This window comes from Nerophis ophidion, linkage group LG22, assembly GCF_033978795.1.
Source record: "Nerophis ophidion isolate RoL-2023_Sa linkage group LG22, RoL_Noph_v1.0, whole genome shotgun sequence".
Classification (NCBI taxonomy): domain Eukaryota; kingdom Metazoa; phylum Chordata; class Actinopteri; order Syngnathiformes; family Syngnathidae; genus Nerophis; species Nerophis ophidion.
The window spans coordinates 18163180-18188723 of NC_084632.1; the positions used below are offsets into that span (position 1 = coordinate 18163180).

General features: G+C 41.4%; 2 protein-coding genes across 3 annotated transcripts in view; both read right to left on the minus strand.

Moving 5' to 3' along the window:
• The window catches only part of LOC133540612 (low-density lipoprotein receptor-related protein 8-like), an 85713-nt gene that overhangs the window by 8752 nt on the left and 51417 nt on the right, over positions 1 to 25544 (minus strand). The window contains exon 13 of one of the 2 annotated variants that reach the window (XM_061883363.1): positions 18778 to 20730. The exons of the other annotated variant lie outside the window; for it this stretch is intronic. Within the exon in view, the coding sequence (XP_061739347.1) occupies positions 20698 to 20730 (33 nt within the window). The 3' untranslated portion in view covers positions 18778 to 20697. Of the gene's footprint in view, positions 1 to 18777; positions 20731 to 25544 lie in introns of those variants that run through there. 2 annotated transcript variants of the gene reach the window in all.
• On the minus strand, positions 3423 to 4789 carry LOC133540613 (potassium voltage-gated channel subfamily V member 2-like). The gene is made up of 3 exons (XM_061883364.1): positions 4406 to 4789; positions 3724 to 4304; positions 3423 to 3578 (listed from the first exon to the last, which is right to left on the minus strand). The coding sequence occupies exons 1-3, from the start codon at positions 4410 to 4412 to the stop codon at positions 3555 to 3557; spliced, it is 612 nt and encodes a 203-aa protein (XP_061739348.1). The 5' UTR covers positions 4413 to 4789; the 3' UTR covers positions 3423 to 3554.

Consider the following 25544-nt stretch of genomic DNA (forward strand, 5'->3'; position numbering starts at 1 on the left):
TCCAACTGACTACAGTCCGGCGTGTTGGTCAGCTTTAGGGGCGCTCGGAATATATATAGACCAGTGGTTCTTGACCTTGTTGGAAGTTCCTAACCCCACCAGTTTCATATGCGCATTCACCGAACCCTTCTTTTGTGAAAAATATATATATATATTTTTTTTCAAATTCAAGACAAAGTTATGTTTTTTTTTTTCATGGTGTACAAAATGAACCGTGCATGAACATCACCTTGTTGAAAGAACAAAACCAACAGTGCATGAACTCACAACAAATGATACACCTGCAAATCAGTGTGACTTCTGCTGTTGCCGTAGCCACGATATGCTGATCTGGAGAAGTTTTTATTTACACGATGAGTTCATATTGTCAACCCTCCCTGCTTGGTACTCAGCATCAAGGGTGGGAATTGGGGGTTAAATCACCCAAAAATTATTCCTGGGCGTGGCACCGCTGCTGCCCACTGCTCCCCTCATCTCCCAGGGGGTGAACAAGGGAATGGGTCAAATGCAGAGGACAGATTTCACCACACCTGGTGTGTCTGTGACAATCATTGGTACTTTAACTTTTTAACTTAACTTAAAATGTTATTGTTTAAGGGAGGCCAAGCACTGATTAAAATTATTTCAATTCACAGCTCACAGCTGCCTTTTAAACAGCAACTGCAGGAGGACAAATAATCCAATGACGTCTCCGGTAAGATATATATATATGACAATTTTCCCATCCAAAAACATGCTGGTTGAGGTAGAGAAACATGTTCAATCTCATATCTCACTATATCGATGGTTTATTATAAAAAAATGTTCAATAAAAAAAAAGATTGCTTAGTAGGAAAGGAGAACAAGAATACGAAAATGAACAAGAAGTCACCCACACCACAGACTCCCGTCGCTTAATTTCTTTTTTAAACTTTGATTTTTGTAGACGAGGCGCTTAACTTAAATCTATATCTGCGACTAAACAAAAAGTAGACTTTTGTCAGTGGAAAAAGATGGATTTCTTTGCCATTCAACACATCGTTCGGGCATCTGTTCTGATCCGTACGGTTTCAAAAAATTAATGTATTCTTGAATAACGTTTGTTTGGTATGTAATCTTTTATATGACATTGGTACTGAGATAAAGATTCTGATAAGAGAAATGAAAACCAAGGTAACAGTGGGCGTGCACAAACAACATTTCCATACACAAGTTGACAGGAAGAGACTTGGTACCAATCGAGTCTTCAGGTACCGCGGACATACTGTACTGAGCACAGCGTAGTTTGACAAGGTCATCAATCCAAGCAAATCGGTATCATTATCGGCCCCAAAGTATACTTTTTATACCGATGTCGGTATATGGACTAGAGTAGGGGTCACCAACGCGTAGCCCGTAAGGACCAGATGAGTAGGCCGCTGGCCTGTTCTAAAAATAGCTCAAATAGCAGCACTTACCAGTGAGCTGCCTCTATTTTTGAAATTGTATTTATTTACTCGCAAGCTGGTCTTGCTTTGCTTGACATTTTTAATTCTAAGAGAGACAAAACTCAAATAGAATTTGAAAATCCAAGAAAATATTTTAAAGACTTGGTCTTCACTTCTTTAAATAAATTCATTTATTTTTTTACTTTGCTTCTTATAACTTTCAGAAAGACAATTTTAGAGAAAAAATACAACCTTTAAAATGACTTTAGGACACATATACCTTTTTATCTTTTAAATAATTTCTTCTTCTTTCCTGACAATATAAATCAATGTTCAAGTAAATGTATTTTTTTATTGTAAAGAATAATGAATACATTTTTATTTAATTCTTCGTTTTAACGTCAGTTTTTTCAACGAAGAATATTCGTGAAATATTTCTTCAAACTTATTATGATTAAAATTTAAAAAAAATATTCTGGCAAATGTAGAAAATCTTTAGAATCAAATTTAAATCTTATTTTAAAGTCTTTTGAATTTAAAATTTGTTCTGGAAAATCTAGAAGAAAAAATTATTTGTCTTTGTTAGAAATATAGCTCGGTCCAATTTGTTATATATTCTAACAAAATGCAGACTGGATTTTAACCTATTTAAAACATGTCATCAAAATTCTAAAATTAATCTTAATCAGGAAATATTACTAATGATGTTCCATAAATTCCATCCATCCATTTTCTACCGCTTATTCCCTTTCGGGGTCGCGGGGGGCGCTGGCGCCTATCTCAGCTACAATCGGGCGGAAGGCGGGGTACACCCTGGACAAGTCGCCACCTCATCGCAAGGCCAACACAGATAGACAGACAACATTCACACTCACATTCACACACTAGGGCCAATTTAGTGTTGCCAATCAACCTATCCCCAGGTGCATGTCTTTGGAAGTGGGAGGAAGCCGGAGTACCCGGAGGGAACCCACGCATTCACGGGGAGAACATGCAAACTCCACACAGAAAGATCCCGAGCCTGGATTTGAACCCAGGACTGCAGGACCTTCGTATTGTGAGGCAGACGCACTAACCCCTCTGCCACCGTGAAGCCCGTTCCATAAATTATTTTTTTAATTTTTTTTCAAAAAGATTCGAATTAGCAAGTTGTTCTCTTCTTTTTTCAGTTGAATTTGGAATTTTAAAGAGTCGAAATTGAAGATAAACAATATTTCAATATTTCATTTGAATTTTTTTCCTGTTTTCTCCTCTTTTAAACCGTTCAATTACGTTTAAAAAACCTTCCGAAAAAGGAAAAAAAAAAGTTCAACGGAATGACAGACAGAAATACCCATTTATATATACATATATATATATATATATATATATATATATATATATATATATATATATATATATATATATATATATATTTATTTATTTATTAAAGGTAAATTGAGCAAATTGGCTATTTCTGGCAATTTGTTTACGTGTGTATCAAACTGGTAGCCCTTTGCATTAATCAGTACCCAAGAATTAGCTCTTGGTTTCAAAAAGGTTGGTGACCCCTGGACTAGAGTGTTCTTCTGTTTCGTCTGACCAACACCCAGGTAGCCTAGAAACGAGAAGCCTCTTGTCCGGGTGGTTCGGAGACCACACTTACCGCAGCCCACCACCAGGCGTAAGGAATGCTGCTGATGGGAGAGCCCTCGGTCTCCCTCTCAGCGGAATGCAGGAGAGCGGAGAAAGTGAAGATCCCCATGGCGATGAAGAGCAATATGCAAGAGGCCTGCTGGTAGCACTGGCGCAGGGTGAAGCCGAACGCCCTCATGCCGGTGGAGTGGCGGGCCAGTTTTAAGATGCGAAATATCCTCAGCAGTTTGACTACTTTCAGGACGGGGCTGAACTTGCTGACGCTGGCCAGCGTCCGGAGGTCCTCCTGCGCGTTCCCGTCCTCGCCGCCCACGCCGGCTTCCAGGACGATCTGGACAAAATAAGGCATGACGGCCACCATGTCCACAAAGTTGAGTCCGCTCTTTAAAAACAGTTTGACGTTGGGAGTGGTGGCGAGGCGGACGAGGTACTCGCATGCGAAGAACACGATGGTGAAGATCTCCACCCACTCCATGTAGGTTTTGCCACGGACCTGGTAGTTCTCAAGCTCCTCTACGGTGTTGAGAGACATCGCCACTATAGAGAAGAGGACAAAGAGGTTAGAGAAGACGCTGAACGCCTTCGCCAAGGTTGACGAGTAGGGGTTCTCCACGATGTTCCACAAAGTCCTCCGGAAGCTCCCGAACGCCATGTCGGCAAACAACTCGTCGTCGTAATTCACCTCGATCTCGGCCATGAGTTCCCTCTCCACCTTCAGGTTGTCCCTCATCTCGTCCACCTTTTCCTCAAACATCATCCAGCAGCAGCGCCTGGTGTCCTTCAGGCTCAGGCCCCAGTAGGCCATCTCCTCTTCGAAGTGGATCGGACACATTTCCCGGACGACCCACAGCTCGCCGCTGGCGTAGAAATGGCAGATGTGGTGGAAAAAGGCGGGGTCGCGGTCGAAGAAGAACTCGTTCTTTTTGACGGAGTAGTCGTCGCAGAGGGCGCAGAGGCGACTTCGGTCTGCGCAGGCAGCCAGCGAGCCGATACGGGTGTGAGGGTAGTTCATGGCACACTTTTTGGGGATGTGGAAAACCTTGCCGCCAATGTTGACCGTGACGTCGTGCGGCTTGGGTTTCTCCTCACCCGCGGGGCACTCCGGCCCGTCCAGGTTCTCCAGAGAGCTCCACGCTTTCACCGCGTCCTGCTGAGGAAAGGGAAAGCTCTTTTTGTCCCGGCCACCCTTCGACAGGCAGTTGATGGTGCTGCGGCGACTTTGCAGACATCTGGACAGAACGCCGCCGTCGGCCGCCATTGCACCTGCGGTTGAAAAAAAACAAAACGGGAGGAAAGCAGTCGTGACCCAGAAAAAAAAAGAGGAAAAGGTCAAACAGGAAACACGACAGGAAAAGGACTCTCACAGCACATGCTGACTCATCAAAGCGCTGATATCCCCGTGAATGGCAAGGCTTTCCTGTTTTGGAAGGGATTCCTCCCGTGGTCACCACGCCGAGGACACAAAGGCGTCTGAGCCGCTAGATGAGGAGCAGGCAGCCAGTAATTGGATCCACTCGATCTCGTTGGTGGATCTCCAAGTTTCCTTAAGAAGTTGTAAATATAGTGAGGGTGGTAGGGATTAGGAAACAAAGTTGATTTAAGGATTTTGGATAAGACAAAGGGCCAGTTAAGGACCTGTCGGGAGTTCCTGTGGGAGCTTGTCCCACTATTACTACTCTATACTTCCTGTAAAACTACACACCAGGGGGGGGTCCAAACCCCCACAGAGGGCCGCACACTGGAAAAAAATCAGACGTATCAGGGGCCGTTTCGATGTATCTCGTTTTCCAAGCTGATGTAATCTATCAGGGGTCTTTCACGTTTTAGGTGAAGGACCCCCAAACTGAAGGACAGAAGGAGCGGGTACCCCCTAATTAAATATCTTGTAGGAAATGATGAATGTATTTTTACTTCTACTTCCCCAAACCATGATACTTCCTTCTCTACCTTTCACTGACTTCTTTCCACACATCGGGTTCAGTCTTCATCCTGTTTGTCGACAGGACCCAAATAAATGATCATTGCCCTCATCACTGAAAAGAACTTTGGACAAGTTCTCCTCCATCCACACAGCATGTTTCCTCAGTAAGACTTAGTCTAGCCTTTTGATTCTTTCTGCTAAAAGAGGTTTGGTCACTGCAGAGTGGGTTTTCAGTCCAAATGCTCTTAAACGTCAAGACTAGAGATGTCCGATAATATCGACAGGCCGATATTATCGGCTGATAAATGTTTTAAAATGTAAAATCGGAAATTATCGGTGTTGGTTTCAAAAAGTAAAATTAATGATTTTTTAAAACGCCGCTGTACGGAGCGGTACGCGAGCGGAGCATAACAACAACAAGAGTGTGTTGTTGCCGGTGCTGTAGCCGTGGCTAACAAGCCGGCGAGCTCGGTGACTGACGAACGACACCATGTCTATGGTTTGGGATTATTTTAAAGTGTCTCTGACGGATTAAAAAAAACTGGCAATTTGCAATGACTGCAACACGTTTGTTATGCGAGAAGGAACCAAGATGTCTTCCATGAATACGAGCAATTTCATCTATCACCTCTTCAAGAATCATAAGGAGATACGCGATGAATACAAGCGGAAGATGGATGAAAAGCAAACACCGAAAAAAGTAGTAGTACTACACACTTCTTGCTTAAAGACTATGCCGAGTAAAAACAAAAATACAACAAAAACCACCCCAGGGATAATGCATGTAGTATGGCAAAGGCTACAGTAGGGTTTGGATGGCACATACTTTGCAGGTTGCAGTGAGCGGAGCTGCCCTGTCTCAACGCAGCATTTCAGAATCCCTGACTGACTGTTAGGCCACTTCAAGCACTCACCACTAGCTTGCAGTACAATTGTGTTACTCAAACAAATATGTTAGAACAGTGCATATTGAGCCCAGTTTATAATTTCCTGTTATACAGTATGCCAGGCAGTCTTGCACAAAAGGAGGACTATGTTATTGTGTATTTTATTACTCTAGTACACTCTGGACTGAAGCTGTGTGCCTTCATTGTTTTTTGTAGCTGTTTTTTTGCTTCACGGTGGCCGAGGGGTTAGTGCGTCTGCCTCACAATACAAAGGTCCTGCAGTTCTGGGTTCAAATCCAGGCTCAGGATCTTTCTTTGTGGAGTTTGCATGTTCTCCCCGTGAATGCGTGGGTTCCCTCCGGGTACTCCGGCTTCCCTCCGGGTACTCCGGCTTCCTCCCACCTCCAAAGACATGCACCTGGGGATAGGTTGATTGGCAACACTAAATTGGCCCTAGTGTGTGAATGTGAGTGTGAATGTTGTCTGTCTATCTGTGTTGGCCCTGCAATGAGGTGGCGACTTGTCCAGGGTGTACCCCGCCTTCCGCCCGATTGTAGCTGAGATAGGCGCCAGCGCCCCCCGCGACCCCAAAAGGGAATAAGCGGTAGAAAATGGATGGATGGATGTTTTGAGGCATGTTTAAAAAAAATAATGCACTTTGTGAAAGTCAAAGTATAGTATTTCCCATAGTTGTAATGGGTATCGGGATTATCTCAGGCAGAGCATGTCCTAAATTCCAAACTGCTGTTTTGAGGCATGTTAAAAAAAAATGCATTTTGTGACTTCAATAATAAATATGGCAGTGCCATGTTGGCATTTTTTTCCATAACTTGAGTTGATTTGTTCTGGAAAACCTTGTTACGTTGTTTAATGCATCCAGCGGGGCATCACAACAGATTTAGGCATACTAATGTGTTAATTCCACGACTGTATATATCGGTATCGGTTGATATCGGAATTGGTAATTAAGTGTTGGACAATATCGGAATATCGGATATCTGCTAAAAAGCCATTATCGAACATCTCTAGTCAAGACACTGTATGGTGAGACAGATCCTTATCCTGTTCAGCGCTGAACTGGTGAGAACTTCCAGCTGCAGTGCGGAAACGATTGTCCATTGAGATCCTCCGCAGTATCCTGTCCTCTCTTGTACTCTAGCCAGACTTTAGACCCACTCCTTGTCCTGAAGTTATGGATCTGACTTACTGACTTCTCTCACCTGCATTGTTTTAATAAGTGAAGACAATACTCGCCAACATTGAGACCTCCGAATTTAAGTATTTCTTTATATATATATGTATAATCCGTTCATGAATGAGTATATCCGTTCATCCACCGTGTTCAATGGAGAAGTCTGATCTACAAAATCTGCAGGAATTATACCCCTTCCTCTTTGAGCTGTCCTGGATGAACTGAAATTATTTTTTCCAATCAGTATGGAACTTGCAAGCGTACTTCTTCTTACTTGTCGTCACCATGTCTCTTCTTCGTTCTTCTGCTTCGTCTCTGTTATTTTTTTTGGACATTACTACTTGCTGTGGTTTTGAAGCAATGCATGATGGGAATCCGGATGTTGTGTGTCAGTGTGATAACGTACCGGCTGGAATAAACACACGCTGAGAAATAGCTCCGTGCCTGCCTACTTTATGGGTTATAGATACACCTAAACGGAGACATATATAATAGTCTCCTTTTCAGGTGAGAGGGGACGCTAAAGGCAGTGCCTTTAAGACACGCCCCCAATATTGTTGTCCGGGTGGAAATGGGGAGAAATTCGGGAGAATGATAGCCCTGGGAGATTTTCGGGAGGGCCACTGAAATTCGGGAGTCTCCGGGGAAAATCTTGAGGGTTGGCAAGTATGTGGAAGACAGATACACAGTAGGGGCGATTGCTGAAAACTACTTAAGTGAGTTGAAAAATAAAGCTATTGTAGATCCACCCTGATGTCTGTATGTCCTGTACTTAACAGCCATTAAAAACCGAAGCCCACCCCCTCTCCCCCAAAATATGCGGCGGCCCGCCCTTTGGACACCCCTGCTATAGACAATAGAATACTTAAGAGTGACGACAACTAATAATATGCTGGGTACCTCTCATCTGCCTCAATATGTCATTGTAACAATTTGGCAGATGGAAACATGCAGCGCGGTCACATGGGCACTTTGTGTGGTGTTCGGGTCTGTGGGACCAGTTTTCATTTTTAATTACAAGAAAAATTCCAAGATTAATTAATTTTTCAAACTGAGACTCACTAACTTTGGCTCATTTTCTGTGAAGAACAGAGATAAAAATACATATATAATAGGAGTGTAACGGTACACAAAAATTTCTGTTCGTTACGTACCTCGGTTTAGAGGTCACGGTTCGGTTCATTTTCGGTATAATAAGAAAACAACAAAATATACATCCATCCATACATCCATCTTCTTCCGCTTATCCGAGGTCGGGTCGCGGGGGCAACAGCCTAAGCAGGGAAACCCAGACTTCCCTTTCCCCAGCCACTTCGTTTAGCTCTTCCCGGGGGATCCCGAGGCGTTCCCAGGCCAGCCGAGAGACATAGTCTTCCCAACGTGTCCTGGGTCTTCCCCGTGGCCTCCTACCGGTTGGACGTGCCCTAAACACCTCCCTAGGGTGTTTAGGGCACGTATATTACAAAATATACATGTTTTGGCTATTTATTTACCAAATTTGTAAACGATGGCTTTATCCTTTTAACATTGGGAACACTATAACAATTCTGCCCACGTTAATCCACATTAAACTGCCTCAAATGGTTGCTCAGATTAAATAAAATGACAAAAATGTTTTCTTTTACATATAAAAAGTGCAATATTAAACAGTTTCAAGTCAACTCTTCATGCTTAATTTATTATAGCATTTGGGAACCCTGTGGTTGATTTGAATTATGTAAATGTTATATTTTCATCTACATGTGATAGCAGGGACCCTGCCATTCAAAGCTTTTCTGTCCGTAAAACAAAGACACACACACACACACACACACACACACACACACACACACACACACACACACACACACACACACACACACACCGTAAAATTAGCTAATGTTACGATAAAAGCTAATTAGCCTTCACCTCAAACCAGAACTGTGAGCGAGCTCAGCTGCAGTTTAAGTTTCTAGAAAGTCAACGGGCTCATAGTGATGTTAGTAGTAATTGACTGGGGGTTTTTATTATCATTTGGGGAGAGTACGCTGCCTTATGCTCACCTGCTAAACTCCAATCTGCTCGACGCTGAAGCTATATATGTAACCAATCAGATGGTTGTGTAGGTGGGACAATGCTGGGTGCTGACACAAAGGCAGAAGAAGCAAAGCAGCTTGTTAAGACTTTAGTTTAGGAACTCGTTCGGTACACCCCGGTACCAAACCGAAACCTTCGTACCAAAACGGTTCAATACAAACACACGTACCGTTACACCCCTAATATTTAATGACCACACACCATACACCCCCACACACACACATTTCTATTACGTGTATGATGTCCGGGTCCACTGGACCCGGGGCTAATAGAAGTGTGGAAACTGATGTTTTGTGTACCACACACCCACACACAGCAGGCCTAGACAGAAGGAGGACAGAGTGTAGGTACACAGAACATCAGAGGGTCAAATGTGCGAGAAAATGAGAGCAGACAGTGTTGACAAACAATGTCGCAACCCTGTGTGGGAACCGCAGGTGCAGAAACACAAAAGAAGAATCCCTGTGGGATGCAGAAACTGGCAGAGAGATTTTCCGTGCAACGTTCATATTGGGTCGGATGGACCCGTTGCAATTTGTGGCTTTTAATGCCTCACAATGAAACACTTTTATGTTAAAATACTGAACAGGTGTTTATTGGGATAAGGAACAGATGTTTATTGGGATAAGGTAAACATCTGTCGGTTCCCACACAAGGTTCCAACATTGGGATAAGGTAAACATCTGTTCAGTATTTTAACATAAAGTGTTTGATTGTGATGCATTAATGGGGAACATTATCACCAGACCTATGTAAGCGTCAATATATACCTTGATGGTGCAGAAAAACACCATATAATTTTTTAACCGATTTCCAAACTCTAAATGGGTGAATTTTGGCGAATTAAACGGTTTTCTATTATTCGCACTCGGAGCGATGACGTGAAGTCACATAGGTAGTCAATCCGCCATTTTCTCAAACACATTACAAACAGCAGGTCAAACCAGCTCTGTTATTTTCCGTTTTTTCGACTGTTTTCCGTACCTTGGAGACATCATGCCTCGTCGGTGTGTTGTCGGAGGGTGTAACAACACGATCAGGGACGGATTCAAGTTGACTTACGTGGAGTTTGCATCGATTAGCACGGCATGCTAATCGATGCTAACATACTATTTAGGCTAGCTATATGTACATTTGTACATACAAATTTAATGCAACAAATTTAATGTACACCCACATTTAATGCCAAACAAACAAGTAATTGATGCTAACATGCTATTTAGGCTAGCTATATGTACATTTGTAGCTATATTTGCATCCAGCCTTTCCCTGCACCCACATTTAATGCCAAACAAACACTTACCAATCGACAGATTTAAGTTGCTCCAGTGTCACAAGATGCGAAAGTCCCGATCGTTTGGTCTGCACATTTTACCGGCGATGCTAAAGCAGACATAGCACAGAGATGTATGGATATCCTGCAGATGCATTTCAAACGATAAAGTCAACGAAATTACAAAGGTGAGTTTTGTTGCTGTTATTGACTTATGTGCAAATCAGACATATTTGGTCACGGCATGACTGCCAGGTAATCGATGCTAACATGCTATTCAGGCTAGCTGTCTGTACATTTGTAGCTATATTTGCATCCAGCCTTTCCCTGCACCCACATGTAATGCCAAACAAACACTTACCAATCGACTGAGTTAAGTTGCTCCAGTGTCACAAGATGTGAAAGTCCCGATCGTTTGGTCTGCACATTTTACCGGCGATACTAAGGCAGACATGGCACAGAGATGTATGGATATCCTGCGACACTCAATCGTTGGTTAGAAGGATGTCGTTGTGGTTTGTGCAGCCCTTTGAGACACTTGTGATTTAGGGCTATATAAATAAACATTGATTGATTGATTGATAGAAATTATTGACCCAAGTCAACATCTCTGTCAATGTAAACAAGGAAGTGAGGGGAAAGCAGCGTCAATATGTAAAGTGTTGTACATTCACGGACAAGAGCAACATTTTAACACTTGATTAAAAAAAAAAAATCAAAGAAACAAACAAAAAAAGGTCATACTGAAGCTTTTTGGATTGTGGGGCTGAGGGGGAAAACGGACCGCTTCCTGGTAACCCCTCTGAGAAGTCACCTTTAAGACTTTGTAGGTAGGCAGGTCTTTCTTGTCATTGCACAAGTACAACACATTTTTGTTATCAGCACAAACCCGTTCAAGATTAGACAAACAATGTACATGGTTGCAGAACAGGAACGCTTTTGATTGATTGATTGAAACTTTTATGAGTAGATTGCAAAGTTCAGTACATATTCCGTGAAATTGACCACTAAATGGTAACACACAAATACGTTTTTCAACTTGTTTAAGTCGGGGTTTACGTTGATCAATTCATGGTAAGGGGGCACCGTGATGGGAGAATGGTAAACGCTGGGGAAGGATGAGTAAAAAAAATACAATCTAGACCAGGGGTCACCAACACGGTGCCCGCGGGCACCAGGTAGCCCGTAAGGACCAGATAAGTAGCCCGCTGGCCTGTTCTAAAAATAGCTCAAATAGCAGCACTTACCAGTGAGCTGCCTCAATTTTTTAAATGTATTTACTAGCAAGCTGGTCTCGCTATGCTCGACATTTTAAATTCTAAGAGACAAAACTCAAACAGAAGTTGAAAATCCAAGAAAATATTTTAAAGACTTGGTCTTCACTTGTTTAAATAAATTCATTTATGTTTTTACTTTGCTTCTTATAACTTTCAATAAGACAGTAATACAACCTTAAAAATCATTTTAGGATTTTAAACACATATACCTTTTTACCTTTTAAATTCCCTCCTCTTATTTCCAAACAATTTAAGTCAATGTTCAAGTATTTTTTATTTTATGGTCAAGAATAATAAATACATTTTTAATTTAATTCTTCATTTTAGCTTCTGTTTTTTCGACGAAGAATATTTGTGAAATATTTCTTCAAACTTATTATGATTAAAATTAAAAAAAAATATTCTGGCAAATGTAGAACATCTTTAGAATCAAATTTAAATCTTATTTTAAAGTCTTTTGAATTTCTTTTAAAATTTTTGTTCCGGAAAATCTAGAAGAAATAATGATTTGTCTTTGTTAGAAATACAGCTTGGTCCAATTTGTTATATATTATAACAAAGTGCAGAATGGATTTCAACCTATTTAAAACATGTCATCAAAAATTTAAAATTAATCTTAATTAGGAAAAATTACTAATGATGTTTCATGAATTCTTTAACTAATTTTTTCTAAAAGATTCAAATTAGCTAGTTATTCTCTTCATTTTTTTTCAGTTGAATTTTGAATTTTAAAGAGTCGAAATTGAAGATAAACTGTTTCAAAATGTCATTTACATTTTTTCCGTGTTTTCTCCTCTTTTAAACCGTTCAATTAAGGGTTTTTTTTCATCATTTATTCTCTATAAAAAAAACTTCCCTAAAAGGAAAAAAAATGTACGACGGAATGAGAGACAGAAATACCCATTTTTATATATATATATATATATATATATATATATCTTGATTGGATTATCCAGAGAATAGTGCTCGATCCCGTGGTAGAGCGCAATATGTAGGTGTGGGAAAAAATCACAAGACTACTTCATCTCTACAGAACTGTTTCATGAGGGGTTCCCTCAATCATCAGGAGATTTTAATGGAAGCATTCACATACAATGGTTTATATAGGGCACAGAGTGCCCTATATGTGAATGCTTCCATTAAAATGCTTCCATTAAAATCTCCTGATGATTGATTCCCTCAATCATCAGGAGATTTTAATGGAAGCATTCACATACAATGGTTTATATAGGGCACAGAGTGCCCTATATGTGAATGCTTCCATTAAAATCTCCTGATGATTGAGGGAACCCCTCATGAAACAGTTCTGTAGAGATGAAGTAGTCTTGTGATTTTTTCCCACACCTACATATATATATATATATATATATATGTATATGTATATATATATATATATATATATATATATATATATATATATTCATTTATTAAAGGTAAATTGAGCAAATTGGCTATTTCTGGCAATTTATTTAAGTGTGTATCTAACTGTTAACCCTTCGCATTAATCAGTACCCAAGAAGTAGCTCTTGGTTTCAAAAAGGTTGGTGACCCCTTTTTCCTACTCCAGACCCCAGTCTGGAGTAGGGAAAAAAAAACTCCATAGGAAAGCACATACACATCTTGAGATATCTAGCAACAGAGGGGAGGGAGTGGGGGCCATGGTGGCAGGCTGCAGCTCTCAGGCGCTGCCCAGCCTTCCGTCAACCCTATGGGATTTGCGTCAAGGACGTTGCATTGGGGGTTGTGGGGTATGTGTGTGTGGCTTATATTTTTTGTGGATGCATGTGTGTGTGTAAGCCTGCAGTGTGTCTCTGTTCCGCAGTCTTGATGTTGTGCAGCCGATAGTCAGTCCAAAGTCAATAACAACAGGTGAGTGTCCATGAGAGACAAGAAAGGAGTCTTCGCTGCACTGTCCTTTGGGAGAGTCTCGAAGCCAGGGAAACAATTCAAGTTAGAATGTTTTGTATGCGAGTGAAAATAAAATTTGCTTTTCACTCTGAATTGTCAAAGACAGGTCCTTGTGTGTGAATTGCATCTTAAAGAAAATTATAAATTATAAAAATAAAATAAAAAAAATGTGTTTACTTTCTGATTTAATGAAGACGGAACAATACAAAGATCCATATTATCATTAAAGAGTAGTATCGTGATATGGTCGATGTTTCAGTTAGAGTTTTTCAGCGGTGGGAACTGTGAGATTCGTCCGGATAGAGGGAAAGATGAATGCAGCAATGCAGTAGGTGCCACTGTATTTTTCTGCCTCATTGCTGTGAGATTCTGGCATGTGACCGAAGCATTAGGAGTGGGACTATCCAGGACCAAATACCATCTGTGAGCAGATAACACTGTATGATCTTTGTCTTTTGGACTTAACAGGTCAGTAATGCATTCTGGAAACATTCTTCGCTCACGTTTTAAGTGAAGGACGAGGCAAAGTTACATTGGTATACACAGACATTCTGGATGAAAACCAACACTTCCCGTCCAACCTGATGGAGCGTGAGAGCTGCTGCAAAGACCAATGGGCGAAACTGCCCGAAGATAGGTGTGCCAAGCTTGTGGTATCGTATTTGATAAGTAATTGCTGCCAAAGGGTGCATCAACAAAATATCGAGCAGAGGCTGTGAACCCTTATTTACTTTTAATAAATTTGCAGACAAAGATTGTTTATGAATTTACTATTTCTATGTTTACTATGGTACATTTTTAATTCATTATTTATCCGTTCACTGTTCTTTTACAGAGAACAAGGAACTTGGATAAAATTGTTATGGTATGCAAAGGGGTTGGATTAAATAACCTCTGCTTCTTTCTAGTCCTTTTCGGATGTGCTGTAATGAAACCACTGGAACTGTGTGATGTTTTACATTGTATGTATGCATAATATGTACTGCATTGTATGTTTATTTATGAGTTGGAAAATTGTGTTGGATGTAAATATAAACGGAATACAACCCATATTCAGTTGAATATGCTACAAAGACAACATATTTGATTTTCAAACTGCAGATGATGTGGTCCTGATGGCTTCATCTGACCAGGATCTTCAGCTCTCGCTGGATCGGTTCGCAGCCGAGTGTGAAGCGACCGGAATGAGAATCAGAACCTCCAAGTCCGAGTCCATGGTTCTCGCCCGGAAAAGGGTGGAATGCTATCTCCGGGTTGGGGAGGAGACCCTGCCCCAAGTGGAGGAGTTCAAGTACCTAGGAGTCTTGTTCACGAGTGGGGGAAGAGTGGATCGTGAGATCGACAGGCGGATCGGTGCGGCGTCTTCAGTAATGCGGACGTTGTACCGATCCGTTGTGGTGAAGAAGGAGCTGAGCCGGAAGGCAAAGCTCTCAATTTACCGGTCGATCTACGTTCCCATCCTCACCTATGGTCATGAGCTTTGGGTCATGACCGAAAGGATAAGATCACGGGTACAAGCGGCCGAAATGAGTTTCCTCCGCCGTGTGGCGGGGCTCTCCCTTAGAGATAGGGTGAGAAGCTCTGCCATCCGGTAGAAGCTCAAAGTAAAGCCGCTGCTCCTCCACATCGAGAAGAGCCAGATGAGGTGGTTCGGGCATCTGGTCAGGATGCCACCCGAACGCCTCCCTAGGGAGGTGTTTAGGGCACGTCCAACCGGTAAGAGGCCACGGGGAAGACCCAGGACACGTTGGGAAGACTATGTCTCCCGGCTGGCCTGGGAACGCCTCGGGATCCCCCGGGAAGAGCTAGACGAAGTGGCTGGGGAGAGGGAAGTCTGGGTTTTCCTGCTTAGGCTGTTGCCCCCGCGACCCGACCTCGGATAAGCGGAAGATGATGGATGGATGGAAACTGATAAAAAAATATTTTTTTTGCAAATAATCATTAACTTTAGAATTTGATGCCAGCAACACGTGACAAAGAAGTTGGGAAAGGTGGCAATAAATACTGATAAAGTTGAGAAATTCGCATCAAACACTTATTCGGAACATCCCACAGGTGTGCAGGCTAATTGGGAACAGGTGGGTGCCATGATTGGGTATAAAAGCAGCTTCCATGAAATGCTAAGTCATTCACAAACAAGGATGGGGCGAGGGTCACCAATTTGTAAGCGAATTGTCGAACACTTTTAGAACATTTCTCAACAAGCTATTGCAAGGAATTTAGAGATTTTACCATCTACGTTCCGTAAAATTATCAAAAGGTTCAGAGAATCTGGAGAAATCACTGCACGTAAGCGATGATATTACGGACCTTTGGTCCCTCAGGCGGTACTTCATCAAAAACCGAGATCAGTGTGTAAAGGAAATCACCACACGGGCTCAGGAACACTTCATAAAACCACTGTCAGTAACTACAGTTGGTCGCTACATCTGTAAGTCCAAGTTAAAACTGTACTATGCAAAGCCAAACCCATTTATCAACAACTCCCTGAAACACAGCCGGCTTCGCTGGGCCCGAGCTCATCTAAGATGGACTTATGCAAAGTGTAAAAGTGTTCTGTGGTCTGACGAGTCCACATTTCAAATTATATTTGGAAACTGTGGATGTGGTGTCCTCCGGAACAAAGAGGAAAATAACCTGTTATAGGCGCAAAGTTCAAAAGCCAGCATCTGTGATGGTATGGGGGTGTATTAGTGCCCAAAGCATGGGTAACTTACATGTCTGTGAAGGCACTATTAATGCTGCAAGGTACATACAGGTTTTGGAGCAACATATGTTGTCTTCAAAACAATGTTATCATGGACGCCCCTGCTTATTTCAGCAAGACAAATGTTACAACAGCGTGACTTTGTAAAAAAACGAGTGCGAGTACTTTCCTGGCCCGCCTGCAGTCCAGACCTGTCTCCCATCGAAAATGTGTGGCGCATTATGAAGCGTAAAATACGACAACAAGACCCTGGACTGTTGAACGACTGAAGCTCTAAATAAAACAAGAATAGGAAAGAATTCCACTTTCAAAGCTTCAACAATTAGTTTCCTCAGTTCCCAAACGTTAATTGAGTGTTGTTAAAAGAAAAGGTGATGAACACAGTGGTGAACATGTCCTTTCCCAACTACTTTGGCACGTGTTGCAGCCATGAAATTCTAAGTTAATTATTATTTGCAAAAAAAATAAAGTTTATGAGTTTGAACATCAAATATATTGTCTTTGTAGTGCATTCAACTGAATATGGGTTGAAAATGATTTGCAAATCATTGTGTTCCGTTTATATTTACATCTAACACAATTTCCCAACTCATATGGAAACGGGGTTTGTATGTATGTATGTTTATATGTATATTGCATTATACAAGAAGATGTATGCTTGTTTGAAATAAAATGAACGGAACTGAAATTACAGGTAATTGTGTGTAGAATTTTGAGGACAAATATGTATTTTATTCCATTTCGGAACATAATGTGGAAAAGGTGAAGCACTGTATTTCCACAAAATATCCCTTTATTTATTTGGTGTCAGATAAAAAACAAAATGTACGGTATCACCCAATTTGAGGAAGAAATAGGCCAGCTGGACCCCGTTAGCATTTTTCAAAAGGGCGGGGAGGTTGGATTTGAAACGTGATTTAATCGGATCCACAAAGAGGTAACAAACCGCACCATGACCTCTTGCCTCACACTTCCCAACATGAAAATAATGTAAAAAATTAATAGGAATCAAAGTGTACAGGCCTGGACAAGGTTGATGGGAACATTTGCTGGTTAAAAAAAAAAAAAGCAGTAACTGATTAAACGGACTATTGGTTAATCATTTCAAATCAAGGAAAAAATGTGAAAGTCTCGACATGTTAACCACCGTCATGTTTGTTGGCCGTCTGACAAAACTAGTGTGTCCCTTTCATCAGCTCTTACGCGATTAAGGTTGTCATATAATTGCTGACAGTCTTTGTATAAACATTAATTTCCGTCCTAAAATGAAAGCGTTTGGTGTCCGCAGGAGATATGCCTCACTTTGCTGATTGGAAAACGGGGTAGAGCAAACAAACATGGCCCCACATCCAAACCCTGAACACACAACACCCCATATAAGGACATTTCCTATCCGACAGATAAGAAGCGCTGCAGATTCAGCTCAGAAAGAGGTCACATGATGTTGCAGGAAGTTAGGAGGGAACTTTAAAGGCCTACTGAAACCCACTACTACCGACCACGCAGTCTGATAGTTTATATATCAATGATGAAATATTAACATTGCAACACATGCCAATACAGCCTTTTTAGTTTAATAAATTGCAATTTTAAATTTCCCACCAAGTGTCCTGTTCAAAACGTTCCGTTTGACGTCACCGGTTGTAGCGGACATTATTTTCCAGCCCGATCCAAGCTGTAAGTAGTCTGCTTTAATCGCATAATTACACAGTATTCCGGACATTTGTGTTGCTGAATCTTTTGCAATTCTTTCAATTAATAATGGAGAAGTCAAAGTAGAAAGATGTAGGTGGGAAGCTTTTAGCCTTTAGCCACACAAACACACGGTGTTTCATTGTTTAAAATTCCCAAAGATGAAGCTTTACTATGGATCAGAGCGGTCAAGCGAACATGGATCCCGACTACATGTCAACCGGCAGTTTTCGGTGAAAAAATTGTGGAAATAAGTCGCCTCTTACCGGAGACATCAGCGGAGCTTCCGTCCTTCTGCAGCTGCCGTGACTTCCCTCAGAGACTATGGCGTCAACACACCCGTGGCCACACCCCTCCGACTTTCAGGTACTATTTAATTTCACTAAAACACTAGCAACACAATAGGCAGATAAGGGATTTTCCAGAATTATCCTAGTAAATGTGTCTAATAACATCTGAATCGCTCCCACTGCAATCGCCTTTTTTTTTTCCTAGTCCTTCACTCTAAATTTCCTCATCCACGAATCTTTCATCCTCGCTCAAATTAATGGGGAAATTGTCGCTTTCTCAGTCCGAATAGGTCTAGCTGCTGGTGGCTATGATTGTAAAGGCAAGGCTTTTTTATTAGCGACTAAAAGTTGCGAACTTTATCGTCGATGTTCTCTACCAAATCCTTTCAGCAAAAATACGGCAATATCGCGAAATGATCAAGTATGACACATAAAATGGACCTGCTATCCCCGTTTAAATAAGAAAATCTCATTTCAGTAGGCCTATAACAAACCAGAATAAAACAAGACAACTAAGAAGAAAGAAAAAAACTTTAATCGATTCATGATTTCCAGTCAGTTTTGGCCATGGTGCAAATACAAAAGTGCCTTCATAAATAAAACCCCTTATTTAATAAATACAAAACACAGCAGTTTGTACCAGACTTAAATAAGTTCCTCTGCATCTCCTGGTAAATTCACAAAAAAAGAGGCTTTTACGGTCAAATGCGCAACGCTCGCACAAAAACAAACCCAGACACACAACAGAAACAAAAAAAACAGAAGCCTTTGCGCTGTCTCTCCATCCATCCATTTTCTACCGCTTGTCCCTTCCCGGGTTGCGGGGGAGTGTGCTGGAGCCTATCTCAGCTGTATTCGGGCGGAAGGCGGGGTACACCCGGACAAGTCGCCACCTCATCGCAGGGCCAACACAGATAGACAGACAACATTCACACTCACATTCACACACTAGGGCCCATTTAGTGTTGCCAATCAACCTATCCCCATGACCTAAAAAACAACAACAACAGGAAGACTTCCTTCATGGCATTATTCAGAGTAAATACCAAGTATGAGTCACAAGATTCACAAACGTGATGACAAAATAGTTCTTTGAAGGGGGACTGCACCTTTTTTTGTCCAACACCCACAATCTCTGAATGGGACAAGAACACACATATTTACAGTAAAAATATAAAAATAAAAATAAAAGGTTAGCAAGAGGCAGCTAATAGTACAAGTAATTGGGGTACTCTGCCTATAAAGCCCTCACAAAAACCTTTTACTGTAAGCATGGATGAACATACAGATGATGAGTTACAACTTTTAGAAAGTGGGAGCTAAGCAGATCCAGTTATATGAAACACTAATCCATCATGTAGCACTAATGCTAAGTGCTAACAAGAAATTAAAACTGACTTACAAAGTACGCTCTCACAGGGATGGTTGTATCTTTCAGCACTAGTCTTGTGCTCCCCGTTTAGATGATCAACTCAACATAATTCTCACCCGAGCAACTTTTACCATCTCAGAGGAAATTCAGCAGCAGTGTGGCTAATGTCCAGAGGAGCGAAAAGTAATTCCTCGGCATTAGCTTTTATAATAATGTTGCGATAGCTTGGTTAATATGCAGGTGATGGCATTTAATGAAGTGTTGTTGGCTGTTTTTGGATCTTTTTAAAAAAGGGCTATATAAGCGCAATAGAGGACACCACATTACTTGCATTGTTAGCTGCCACTTGCTAGACATTTTTTTTTTTTTTTTTAGAAAGACGTGTGTTCTTTTCCCATACAGAGATTGTGGGTGTTAGACAAAAAAAAGTGCTGTTCCCCTTTAAATAACCATTCTGTGTACTTGCGCAGTTAGCCGCCTCTTGCTAGCAGTTTTGCACGGTTTAGAACGCACAGAAAAAAGAAAGGTGTGTTCTTGTCTCACATAAGGATTGTGAATGATAGGAAAAGTGCACTTCCCCTTTAAGAGACAACTAAAGAATGTCCGGTTTAAAGGCACGACTGCTTCGTAAAATAATGAAGCATTTGAAAAACATCCTAAATGGAAGATTTTTCCTCCAGTTTTTCTTCCAAAACAGTGCTGGACTTGAGAATGTTTTGTGTAACTTAAAACTTAAAAAATGAGAACTGGTGCCCCTGCCATCAAAGTCTGACAGGAGAATAAAGAAAACGTGAAAGGAAGCTGCGAGGTATCGTCTACGACTATTGCAAGCTGAAGGACGTAGCGCTTGTGGCGCCTTGAGGGAATAGAGCGCGCTCCACTTCTAGAAAATACAATCCAAAAACTAGGTAGAGTCACAAGAGCTGATCGTTCAAAAAAATCAAAAGCAGCAATGAACTACAAGCTAGTCTGCGGCCCGCCGAGGGAACTGGGACACGGCAGGGTGGCGGTCTGGTCGCCGCAGCAGGTCACCCCGGGGATTGTGACCGTGTGTGGCGTCTTCATTCCCTGTCCAAGTCCGGCTTAAGAGTTTCCTGGCGGAGGAGAGCACATGGCTTAGTTGACACACTGAACAATATTAAGCCTTCAAGGCCGCGGGGGAGGAGTTAGGGCTGAACTGCTGAGGAATAAGAGTACAAACCCAGTTTCCATATGAGTTGGGAAATTGTGTCTGATGTAAATATAAACGGAATACAATGATTTGCAAATCCTTTTCAACCCATATTCAATTGAATGCACTACAAACACAACATATTTGATGTGCAAACTCATAAACTTTTTTTTTTTCTGGAAATAATAATTAACTTAGAATTTCATGGCTGCAACACGTGCCAAAGTAGTTGGGAAAGGGCATGTTCACCACTGTGTTACATCACCTTTTCTTTTAACAACACTAAAACGTTTGGGAACTGAGGAAACTAATAGTTGAAGCTTTGAAAGTGGAATTCTTTCCCATTCTTGTTTTATGTAGAGCTTCAGTCGTTCAACAGTCCGGGGTCTCCGCTGTCGTATTTTACGCTTCATAATGCGCCACACATTTTCGATGGGAGACAGGTCTGGACTGCAGGCGGGCCGGGAAAGTACCTTCACTCTTTTTTTACAAAGCTATGCTGTTGTAACACGTGCTGAATGTGGCTTGGCACTGTCTTGCTGAAATAAGCAGGGCGTCCATGAAAAAGACGGCGCTTAGATGGCAGCATATGTTGTTCCAAAACCTGTATGTACCTTTCAGCATTAATGGTGCCTTCACAGATGTGTAAGTTACCCATCCTTTGGGCAATAATGCACCCCCATACCATCACAGATGCTGGCTTTTGAACTTTACGTCGATAACAGTCTGGATGGTTAGCTTCCCCTTTGGTCCGGATGACACTATGTTGTATATTTCCAAAAACAATTTTAAATGTGGACTCGTCAGACCAGAGAATACTTTTCCACTTTGCATCAGTCCATCTTAGATGATCTCGGGCCCAGAGAAGCCGGCGGCGTTTCTGGATGTTGTTGATAAATGGCTTTCGCTTTGCATAGTAGAGCTTTAACTTGCACTTACAGATGTAGCGACCAACTTTATTTAGTGACTGTGGTTTTCTGAAGTGTTTTTTATTTTTATTGTAATATTTCTGTATTTTGTTTCCATTTAAACCCCCATTAATTACTTTTTTTTTTTCAAATTGATCTCAACTCTGTACACTGCTGCTGGAATTTTAGTTTTCCTGAAGGAACTCTCCTGAAGGAATCAATAAAGTACCATCTATCTATCTATCTATATCTATCTATCTATCCTGAGCCCATGTGGTGATATCCTTCAGAGACTGATGTCGGTTTTTGATACAGTGCTGTCTGAGGGATCGGAGGTCACGGTCATTCAATGTTGGTTTACGGCCATGCCGCTAACGTGGAGTGATTTCTCCAGATTCTCTGAACCTTTTGATGATATTATGGACCGTAGATGTTGAAATCCCCAAATTTCTTGCAATTGCACTTTGAGAAATGTTGTTCTTAAACTGTTTGACCATTTGCTCACACACTTGTGGACAAAGGGGTGAACCTCGCCCCATCCTTTCTTGTGAAAGACTGAGCGTTTTTTGAGAAGCTGTTTTTATACCCAATCATGGCACCCACCTGTTCCCAATTAGCCTGCACACCTGTGGGATGTTCCAAATAAGTGTTTGGTGAGCATTCCTCAACTTTATCAGTATTTATTGCCACCTTTCCCAACTTCTTTGTCACGTGTTGCTGGCATCATATTCTAAAGTTAATGATTATTTGCAACAACAAAAAAAGTTTATCAGTTTGAACATCAAATATGTTGTCTTTGTAGCATATTCAACTGAATATGGGTTGAAAATAATTTGCAAATCATTGTATTCCGTTTATATTTACATCTAACACAATTTCCCAACTCATATGGAAACGGGGTTTGTACTTTGGAGGGGGATCCTCTCTTTGGACAAACTGGGCCGCTCTATCTATGGTTTAAAAACTAAAACAAATCCTAGAAAATGTCCATTTTGTCTAGGATCTGTTCATCATTTTGCCACTTTGGACACCCCTGCCGTGTCTCCCACACCACTGCAATCCATATGTGGGAAAAGATAAATAACTCTGTCTAATTGCCATAACTGGCCATGACGTAGGGCTGGGCGATATGGCTTTTTATTAATATCTCGATATTTTTAGGCCATGTCACGATACACGATATATATCTCGATATTTTGCCTTAGCCTTGAATGAACACTTGATACATATAATCACAGCAGTATGATGATTCTATGAATCTACATTAAAACATTCTTGTTCATACTGCATTAATATATGCTCATTTTAAACTTTCATGCAGAGAGGGAAATCACAACTAAGTCAATTTACCAAAATTGTATTTTTTAAACAGTTATTAAAGGCCTACTGAAAAGAGATTTTCTTATTTAAACGGGGATAGCAGGTCCATTCTATGTGTCATACTTGATCATTTCGCGATATTTCCATATTTTTGCTGAAAGGATTTAGTAGAGAACATTGACGATAAAGTTCGCAACTTTTGGTCGCTAATAAAAAAGCCTTGCCTGTACCGGAAGTAGCAGACGATGTGCGCGTGACGTCACTGGTTGTAGAGCTCCTCACATCCTCACATTGTTTACAATCATGGCCACCAACAGCGAGAGCGATTCGGACCGAGAAAGCAACGATTTCCTCATCAATTTGAGCGAGGATGAAAGATTTGTGGATGAGGAAAGTTAGAGTGAAGGACTAGAAAAAAAAAAAAAGACGAGGGCATTGGGAGCGATTCAGATGTTATTAGACACATTTACAAGCGTAGCCGAGTGTCCTGGGTTCGCCTCTACAGTGTACTTATAAAATAAAATAATAAACGGGAGACATTAGAACATGTCCGATAGCCACCGTTCTTTAATGTGAACTCCTTTACACCTCTCTCCACCTCTCTGAAAGGACAAAACTCTTCCTGCTCCTCCTCCTCCTCACACTCTCTGTTAACTTGGGACACCCTGAACTGTTTGTTACAGTAGGATAATTCTGGAAAATCCCTAATCTGCTAATTGTGTTACTAGAGTTTTAGTGAAATTATATGGTACCTGAAAGTCGGAGGGGTGTGGCCACAGGTGTGGTGACCGCCAGTGTCTCCGTGGGAAACCACGTTTCTCAACGAGGCACGGCAGCCGGGTTGAGATTTTTTTTTTTCCCCGCCTCCTCCTTGGTGTAAGCATCCGACGGTCGTGTGCGGCCGTTGGGAGGAGGCAAGAGAGTCCGCAGCTGCAGGAAGAATGACGCAAACTCTCCGCTCATGTCTATGGTAACAGTCGACTTATTGCCACCATTTTCTCACCGAAACCTGCTGGTTGACATGTGGTAGGGAACCATGTTCACTTGACCGCTCTGTTCCATAGTAAAGCTTCACTGTCAGCTTTCGGAAATGTAAACAAGGAAACACCGGCTGTGTTTGTGTTGCTAAAGGCAGCCGCAATACACCGCTTCCCACCTACATATTTCTTCTTTGACGTCTCCATTATTAATTGAACAAATTGCAAAAGATTCAGCAACACAGATGTCCAGAATACTGTGTAATTCTGCAATGAAAGCATACGACTTATAGCTGGGATCGGTATTGGATCAAAATGTCCGCTACAATCCGTTACGTGACGCGTCATCATACTGCGACGTTTTCAGCAGGATAATTCGCGCAAAATTTAAAATTGCAATTTAGTAAACTAAATGTTGCAATGTTAATATTTCATCAATGATATATAAACTATCAGACTGCGTGGTCGGTAGTAGTGGGTTTCAGTAGGCCTTTAAGCAGTGGCAAAAACTTTCATGTAATTTCAAAACAGAAAGTGCAGGATTTTCAGACATTTTAAAAGAAGCTATGAGTGCACTTTTGTGCATGATGTCACCAAGATGACATATCTAAATAACACTAAATTAAATTGCACTTTTTGTAGAGATCGCCACTACAATAGTTTAAAACAAATAAAGTGCACTTTTGTGCAAGATGTCACACAAGATATTTAAATAACTGTCAAATAAAAAGGAGCTGCATAATACGAAATCAAATAGTGTACAAAAGTTAAAGTACCAATGATTGTCACACACACACTAGGTGTGGTGAAATTTGTCCTCTGCATTGGACCCATCCCCTTTGTTCACCCCCCTGGAAGCGGTACCGCGCCCAGGAATCATTTTTGGTGATTTCACCCCCAATTCCGACCCTTGATGCTGAGTGCCAAGCAGGGAGGTAATGGTTCCCATTTTTATAGTCTTTGGTATGACTCGGCCGAGGTTTGAACTCACAACCTACCGATCTCAGGGCGGACACTCTAACCACTAGGCCACTGAGTAGGTTCAGTTCACTCTCGATTCATTGCAACTTTGACGCGAAGGACGAGCTGTAGGTTTTTGTGTACGTGCAGGCTTAATACATGAGGCCCCAGGTGCATGAGGTGTGATAAAAAGTGGAGGTACAGTACAACAGCATACTACCGCTTACTGTACAAAAATGTGATAAGCTACATTTACAGACATGCCCCGTTAAAGGCATACTGAAATGAGAATTTCTGATTCAAACGGGGATAGCAGGTCCATTCAATGTGTCATACTTGATAATTTCGCGATATTGCCATATTTATGCTGAAAGGATTTAGTAGAGAACATCCACGATAAAGTTCGCAACTTTTGGTCGCTAACAGAAAAGCCCTGCCTTTAGCGGATGTCGCAGACGATGACGTCACATGTTGATGGCTCCTCACGTCCTCACATTGTTTATAATGGGAGCCTCTAACAAAAAGAGCTATTTGGACCGAGAAAACGACAATTTCCCCATTAATTTGAGCGA